Consider the following 8,963-nt stretch of genomic DNA (forward strand, 5'->3'; position numbering starts at 1 on the left):
GAATCTTACATAGATCCCATAGGTTTGACTTATTTTACATGTTGATAAACACATTGCTATTGCTGCCAAAAGTTGCAAGAATATTGACTAAGTAATCAAAATATTAATGTATTAATAGCTTACAAAGAAATTCTTAACAAGTAGTATGATTTTTCAAATTTTTTTAAAGAGAAAATTTTAAGTAAATTAGGTTATGGAAACTATCAGTATCATTGGATATCTCAAGTTTCAACCAACACTTATAGTAGTACATATATAGATTATCTACTAAAACAAGTCATCACATTGGCACTAAGAGTTGAATCCATAAATTTTCGAATGAATCGTCTTTTACTTTAACATGACATCTATGAAGCATGGACACTCCGATATTTGACCCCGACACTAATACGACGACACCGGTAATAATTGGTAAAAATGAATAAATTAAATGTATTCGCAAGTGTCGGTGCATGTGTCCAATATCGACACGGGCACAGACACGCCTTTTTTCAGAGGTGTCAGTGCTACATAGCATGACATTGATTATTATGCACGAAATTTATGCGTTGGATAAATTACATTAAGCTAACTTTTTTTATGAGAATATATAGCTTATCTTTATATCTTCTTCCCTCTCAGTCCCTTGTAATGGTGGGTGATGAGGAAAATTAGTAAGATACAAGGAGTGTGTTTGTGAAGCAGTTCTTACATCTGTGTCGGGGAGAAACCATTGATAGACATTCCTCCATCAACGCATATAATCTGGCCAGTGATGTATGATGATGCTGGTAAGCAAAGAAAGGCAACAGCAGAAGACACTTCGGCTGGATCTCCTAAGCGTTGGAGCGGAGTTCGGGAGTACACCTCTTCCAAATAGTCTTTGTTGCTCAGAACCTAAAACAAGAGGGGAAAATTCAGATAAGGTTTCATATCTGATTAATGTAGTAGACTTCAGTGTTTAAGATCATTAGTGAAGTTCCTGTAAGGCTGAAAATTTAAAATGTTATCAAAATCCAGTACAGTGTTCTAAATCAAATGTAGGGACTGAAAGATTAATGACTATTGTTAGCGTTTTTCAAATGGTTAATCAGCAACATCAGCTTCAGATAAGAAAAGTTACACAAAAATTACAATTTCAGCAGTAACCAAGCAAAACAGAAATGTTGAGATGCAGATTTTATTTGATTTCTATGCCAAAAATATGCAATTTCTTGGTGTTTCTATAAAGTAGCATGTCCAACTAATTGAGAAGATTCTATAATCTAAATCACAATTCTGGTTCATTTAGGGAATCAGACACCACAAAATGCAACTTGTTGGAGATAACTATAAAGCGCTGACGATGACACTAACACATTGATACAAGTAATAATTTGAGAAAATACAATCATTGAATGTAAGAAACTGGATTCCCTTCAATATGTAATGTCGGTACTACATACTTAGAGAAATAGTATTGCGTCAGATGACTTGAGATGATTTTATATTTTAGATCAGAGACCCGGATGGTCCAACTATATGGGATCAGAATAGTGTCTAACTCACAATCTTCTTGGGCATTTGGAAGACATTAATAAACTATCAAGTCTCCTTTCAATGATTTAGTGTTAATTTGCTTAGTCTAATAGAAAGAGAAAAGTGTGCCTTCCTCTGGCAGTCGCAACTGCCACCGTGTGAGGAGGCCTAATCCGGGAATCTATGGCCATTTTTTCAGCGACAAGGTTGTCGCACCTTATTTGTCATGGATCCGGAAATGTTTCAGTGATTCTGATTTTGGCGACATAGTTTGTCATGCAGCAGCCCTTTCTGGTGTCATTCTCTCTCCTCTACAAAGACCTCATTGTTTGGTTCTGTTGTGGCCTCACTTATTAGCTCTTCTCAGGTAGTTGTTTTTGTCCTGTTTCAGCTGAGCACATCCATAATGCTTCATCCATTGCTTCTCTTTCCTGTCAGTGCATTTCTTTGCACATCGAGCGGTGATTCAACCAGCTGTGCATTCCTTCGAAATCCTCCGGTGAGGCCAAACTTTCTTTGCTACAATCAGTTCTAGTAACACTACAACTTTCCAATTGCAGCCCTTCTGTTTTCATGCACCCGAAACCAATTTTTGATAGAAGTGATTGAACTACTACGCCATGTCGGTGATGTCACTAATAAGTATTCTGGGATGGGATATGAAATGGGTAACTCATTCTAAAAGTTAGGGCAATAATTTGTCGGTTGTTGATGTTTTGGGAAAAAAAAACATGAACCAATTAAAATAGTCAGTTTAGTTTTTCTAATATTTTCTTGCAGAAACCAATGAAAACAGGTTCATTAGAGATTTTCAAAGTCTAAATCACAATTCAGGATGGTTCGATTATGGGATCAGAGGCACCACAAAAATGGAGCTTCTTGGTGTTAGAGAAATTGTATTGTGTCGAATGACGTGAGGTGATTTTATATTCTAGATCAGACTCCTGTTCAACTATGCGGGATCAGAAAAGTGTCTAACTCAATCTTCTGAAGTATTTGGAAGACCGCAATGATCCATCATGTCTTCATTTCAATCACAGTCTACAGTATAAATAGGAGAGTATAAGGATAGAGATCATTATTGAATATTTGAGTATAAGGGATTCCTCTTTTATTCAACTCATGAGTTAGCTAGGATAATAACAAAGCCTTTCTGTCAATAAATGGAGTTATCTAGGATCAATCGACATCACAATGTTCTATCATGAGCCATATGCCTAATGACATATTTTTTCATGTACCAAACCAATTTTTAAAAGAAGTGGCGAAACTACGATACCATATCACTAAATAATAAGTATAATGGAACATGTTGCTAATTCTTCAAATAGTCACATGATAAAGAAGAAGAAAATTACTTGCTTAACCATCGAAGTTCTGATGTACCAAGGTGCAACCGCATTACTCCTTATGTTGTCTTTTGCCCACTCACAAGCTAGACTTCTTGTAAGTTGATTAATTGCCCCTACAAACCATAAAAGCAAATCATCTTAATAATCTGATTAACTCATTGGCATCACTTTACCGAATATTGTAGAGCATAGATTACCTTTTGTTGCTCCTTGAACAGACATTGACTTCAGTGAGACAAAACCAGAAACAGAAGAGATAAAAACAACACTCCCCACTCCCGACGCTTTTAGAAGTGGATACGCAAGTTGGCACATATGAAATGTGGATCCTAAATTGGTATCAACGAGTCTTGAAAACTCTGCCGCTGTGAAATCTGTCATCGGTTTCCGAATGTTTGTCCCTACATTGTTTATCTACATATCAAATTAATAAGATTTACATGCACACTCACTATCCAAATTGAAAATCAATGCAGCTTCAAAATTCTCAACAATCCCCATTTTCCATCATTCCACATGCAAAACCTATATTAACTATAGAAATAAAAGAGCTTACAAGGATGTTGAGTTTCCCATGGAAGACAGAGGAAACATCCTCCATGAGCACCTCCCTCTGTTGTGGAACAGACACGTCACAAATTGAACCAGTAACATGAAAACCCAAATGATTCCATTCCTTGAGACACTTGTTGAGATCATCTTCATTTCTGGCACATGTATGAACTTTAGCACCAAAACCCGTCAATTCCTCCACAATGACATGCCTTTCAATACATTACACAATAAAAAAAATCACAAGTTAATAGAAAAAAGAAAAGGGTCAAAGATAGAAGAAAGCATGAGGATTAAAGATGAAAACTTTGTACCCAATTCCGCGAGTTCCACCCGTGACAAGAGCTGTCATGCCGTTAAGAGACCACCTATGGTGTGGTGGGGTGTTGGAATTTAACATGGTTTGGCTCCTAATCCTTGTCGTGCGTTTGGATTGTGATGGTTTTGTAAGGTGGAAAGAGGTGTTTGTAGGGGAACTGGAAACATTGATGTTTGACTGTAGTGGAAGAGTAGTAGTTGGATTTGGGACTGCTGCACAGAGGCGTGACTGATGCATTTTGGTTATGATTATTACTGTTCAATTGTGATTTGGCAGCATTATGTTAGTATTATCAATCAACTGGATCTTGATTTCAATCAAGATTAAACCTCAAGGGTTGTGACATGTCTCAGGTGTTCATCCTAGTATCCACAGTACATAATGGATTTGTTTGCTCCCAATGGAGAGCTTCCCTATTTTTTTTTTTTTTTTTAAATTTTTCTTCCCATCATTATACTTTCTCCCAAGCCAACACAATTTTTTAAAGATATTTAAAGATGTATCTCCGAACGCAATAAAAATTACTTTTTCTTCTAAATGATTCGGAGATTGACAACCGAAGTCATGTTAGTAGGTATGTTTGGAGATACATCTCCGAACTATACCTGATTCTAGAACCCAACCAAACCAGCATGAATGGCGACAAAATAAAAAAGATACCAACACCATTATCAACATTTATATAAATAAAAACATTCATTACATAGATAGTCAAAAAATAAAATTCGACATTAAATAACAATGTCATCGGGACGTTGCAACATAATGATTATATCCTTGACGAATCTTTGAATTTTCGCGTCCACTTCAATCAGACCCTGTGATTCATTATAGAGAAAAATACTCCACATAATCTTTAGATTTTCATCTGTCTTCAGTTTATGGTTGGTGAAATGGACATTCTCTTCATTGTCAAATGAGGGTGAGCGATACTCGAGCTTGACGACTCTGCGATTTTCTAGAAAGCACATCAGAGTATTCAGTCTGGATATCAGATCTGCGAGTGATGTTTCCTCGGTGACCCTAAATAGAAGCGATGGTTTCTGACCATTGAAATACACAATGCAAGGTGGAGATATGAAGTCATTCTCTATGGTTTTAGTGTTTTTGTGCAGTATAAAGGGTTAAGACACGCCCTATTTATACAAGTATTGGGTAATTTTGGACCACAAATGTCTTATCATGTATCAGGTAAAAATTCAGAAATGCATATCTAAATATTACAAAAAGGATGAATGCAGAGTCACATATCCGAAAAGTCAGGCGTTTAATTTTCAAAAGGGTGACTTCAGAGTCACATTTCTGAAACCTTCACTAAATCAGAAAAAAACCAGAATCTTTGTAAAAATGCACATGCATTGTAAACCAAAAGCAGACCATAAAATTAATATGTATTAAATTGTATCAAAATTAATACATACAAAACAAGTGGATTGATTACAATCTAAAATGTATCAAAACATCCAGTACTACATAAATCTATAGTTGGTTCCACCCTCGACGCTTTCTTATTTGATTCTCTTTCAAGTTTCATCAATTTGGTGAACTCTATCACCCTCTCCATAAATTGATCCAATCAAGTTTCACCCTCAATTGTTGAATGTATCGTCCACTCAATCGATGTAGTTGGAATTGGACACCCATGTTTCAAATAAACCTGAACAAAATGTAGAAACTTTGAAAGAAACCCTATACACATGATGTGTCTGTCACCGTTTTTAGGTGGACCACTGTGTATTGGAAAAAATGTCTCTGATAACCCATGTCTTGTCAGATAGATACACACTATGTCATACGCACTTGCTATCACGTGGCCCATTTTAGGGAAGTACATCCATTTTGAAAACGGTGCCTTACCACTACAACAAGGAACAAGTGCACTTTAAATTGAATAAAAAAAACATTGGAACCATATAACCTCGTGTAAAATTCCCTATGTGTCGCCAGCTCTTTCAAAAGTGCGACGCAGACATGTGGGTGACCCTCCTCTGATTTACCAAGAAATATGGATACAACCTGATAACAACAATTACCATCATTCCTAACATTCACAATCCGCTCAATGTATTTGTGCATAAAAGCGGCATTTCATGATTGAATTCAATTCAGGGCATCGCGGGTGGTGGTGGTTACTCATGTGAGCACCCTTTTGAACACTTTTTTGAGATTTTGGAGTTGGATAATCCGGGAAATGTGAATCAACATGTTTAAAGTACGACGAAGACCACTTTTTTGAATTGTCATATTGAGTCGGTTTTAGCTTTTTTGGGGCACCTTTGGTTTTAACCGGTTATGAAGAAGGTTTTAAACATGTGGTTTCTGGATATGCATTCTTTCTCAACTACTCTTTGATGTGCAACTTCATGGTGTCACCTGCCTTCGCAAATCTATCTTGGATTATTTCCAATTCAGTCCGGATGCTTATACCAAATTTACCATCCTTCACCATGTAAGTATCAGATATGCCTAAGAGGGGGGTGAATTAGGTTTTCAAAAAATAATCGGTTTTATGAGAATACTTCTACTAAATTTTTTTTGGTTAAGTGTTTGAAGGTTTTTAAATGGTTCTTTTCTTTTCTTGGTAATAGTGATGAAAGTGATAAAATGCGGAAAGGTATAGAACGCAAGGATATATACTGGTTCCCCTCACAATCCGAGAGTACTCCAGTCCCCTTTCAAACACGAAAGAGATTTCATTATAGTTAGAATTATTGTACAAGCCTATGCTTACTATCCAACCTATAGGGTGATCAAAGGTTCTTAACACCTTTAAGATCAAGCAACACTAATGTGAATGAAGAACAATCCTCTTCAAACACAACACTTACTTCCAACAATCCTGGATAGTAAGGAGAAATAATCTTTTGAATTTATACAAGAGTTTATGATGAAAGATGGAGAGCAATATCAATATTAGATTGATCTTCTTCTTCAAGTAAAACAATTCTCAATAAGTGTATAAGTGTTCACAAATGAATGTATGAAACTTGTAAAGATTTCTCAATGAAAATGTGTATGATAAGTTTCACCAAAAATTCTGGTTTATATGAACACTTGAAGATATTGAAAGATGAAGAATTTAATGCTTATGAATTGTTTATGAAGAAGGTGAATTATGAATATGAAAGTTGTAGAATATATATTGTGTTAAACACCCTTTGGAAAGGTTATTTATCCATGAAACAATGCAATGGTTATGTTCAAAGAATACTTTTTCGTTTGGGTAAAAATATGCAAGAAAAAACACACTAGTTCAGTAGGAACCGGTTCCTGCCTGGGACAACCCGGTTCCTGCTGAACGTTACAACAGAAAATTTGAAATTTTACACATGGGAACCGGTTCCCAGTAAGGGACAACCCGGTTCCTAGTAGTAAAAACCAGAACCTGAAATATGCTGAAGACTGGAACCCGGTTCCCAGCTAGGGAGGAACCGGTTCCTGGAAACTTTTCTTAGGTTTTTACTTTTGAAAAAGGTTTCAAATGATTAATATGATATGAAACTTTGTAGTATGTTATGTAATGCATGTAGAATATATTTGTGAACATTTATATATCAAAGTGAGAATAATTTATACCTTTGACACTTTGACTTGATGTAAATCTTCACAATTCTTCAAGACTTGAAATGGTGTGGATTTTCCAAAGCTTGATATTCTTTTTGCACATCCTTTTATGAAGGTTGATATCCAAATTGTCTTCATCAAAACTAAGTATGATTGAGAAGCTTGCAATTACACACCATACCATCATCATCAAACAAGTCTTTTCCAGTGACTGTACACTTTATCCACACATATAAGAGAATTAATCTTTATTTTTTTTGCAATGAGACAAGCACATGGAATAACATAAGCCTTCCTAAATGTGCATCCACACTTTGCCGAATCCGTACATGTCTATTTAGATCGCTTCGCTTCATGAAAAATGAAATTCAATGTCGACCAAAATACGCATCCAACCAATTGTGAATAAGGAATGTTGCCTTTGAATCTATGTTCTTGCGCCGTTATGCTTTGACCAAAAATGTTTTGTATTTCTGAATGTTGGTTTTGGATCATTCCACATGCAAAACCTATATTAACTATAGAAATAAAAGAGCTTACAAGGATGTTGAGTTTCCCATGGAAGACAGAGGAAACATCCTCCATGAGCACCTCCCTTTGTTGTGGAACAGACACATCACAAATTGAGCCAGTAACATGAAAACCCAAATGATTCCATTCCTTGAGACACTTATTGAGATCATCTTTATTTCTGGCACATGTATGAACTTTAGCACCAAAACCCGTCAATTCCTCCACAATGGCATGCCTTTCAATACATTACACAATAAAAAAATCACAAGTTAATAGAAAAAAGAAAAGGGTCAAAGTTAGAAGAAAGCATGAGGATTAAAGATGAAAACTTTGTACCCAATTCCGCGAGTTCCACCCGTGACGAGAGCTGTCATGCCGTTAAGAGACCACCTGTGGTGTAGTTGGGTGTTCGGATTTAACATGGTTTGGCTCCTAATCCTTGTCGTGCGTTTGGATTGTGATGGTTTTGTAAGGTGGAAAGAGGTGTTTGTAGGGGAGCTGGAAACATTGATGGTTGAGTGTACTGGAAGAGTAGAAGTTGGATTTGGGACTGTTGAACGGAGACATGACTGATGCATTTTTGGTTGATTATTACTGTTCAATTGTGATTTTGCAGCATTATGTTAGTATTATCAATCAACTGGATCTTGATTTCAATCAAGATTAAACCTCAAGGGTTGTGACATGTCTCAGGTGTTCATCCTACTATCCACAGTAGATAATGGATTTGTTTGCTCCCAATGGAGAGCTTCTCTATTTTTTTTTTTTTTTAAAATTTTTCTTCCCGACTATTATACTTTCTCCCAAACATGAAAAAAAAATTTAATAACCATGTTTAAAAAAAAAATTACAAAAAAAAACCTGTTTTCAGGGTATTTACCAAAATGTCTAGGTTTGGGACCCCAAATAGGTAAATGCGCCAAATCATTTGGCGCATCTGTGTACAACATGCCACACCATTTGGCGCATATGAACAAAAATTAGGGCAAAAGTTTGTGAGCCAATTGATTTGGGGCATGCATACATGAACCCACACATAGGCGCCATTTCATTTGGCTCCGATGTGTTAGGGTATTTTTTTTAAAAAAATAATCCCCTTTGTGTAATTTCGCGCAACGTTTTTTATTCCGGTCTTTTAATTTCGTAAAAATGTCCGATAAATCGAT

At 36.0% G+C, this 8,963-nt stretch overlaps 1 protein-coding gene across 4 annotated transcripts; it reads right to left on the minus strand.

Annotated features, from left to right (window-relative positions):
• Positions 1-433: 433 nt before the first annotated feature.
• LOC131636017 (tropinone reductase homolog At2g29260, chloroplastic-like) lies at positions 434-8,439 on the minus strand. 4 transcript variants are annotated; one of them, XM_058906662.1, is made up of 5 exons: positions 8,134-8,439; positions 7,825-8,032; positions 3,047-3,263; positions 2,856-2,962; positions 434-876 (listed from the first exon to the last, which is right to left on the minus strand). In XM_058906662.1, the coding sequence occupies exons 1-5, from the start codon at positions 8,373-8,375 to the stop codon at positions 688-690; spliced, it is 963 nt and encodes a 320-aa protein (XP_058762645.1). In that variant the 5' UTR covers positions 8,376-8,439; the 3' UTR covers positions 434-687. The 4 variants fall into 4 exon arrangements, with proteins under 4 accessions (XP_058762645.1, XP_058762643.1, XP_058762642.1 ...); XM_058906660.1 differs by lacking the exons at positions 7,825-8,032; positions 8,134-8,439 and adding exons at positions 3,406-3,613; positions 3,716-4,116 and having other exon boundaries at positions 2,865-2,962; XM_058906659.1 differs by lacking the exons at positions 7,825-8,032; positions 8,134-8,439 and adding exons at positions 3,406-3,613; positions 3,716-4,115.
• Between the last annotated feature and the right edge of the window lie 524 nt (positions 8,440-8,963).

This window comes from Vicia villosa, unplaced genomic scaffold, assembly GCF_029867415.1.
Source record: "Vicia villosa cultivar HV-30 ecotype Madison, WI unplaced genomic scaffold, Vvil1.0 ctg.001617F_1_1, whole genome shotgun sequence".
NCBI lineage: Eukaryota > Viridiplantae > Streptophyta > Magnoliopsida > Fabales > Fabaceae > Vicia > Vicia villosa.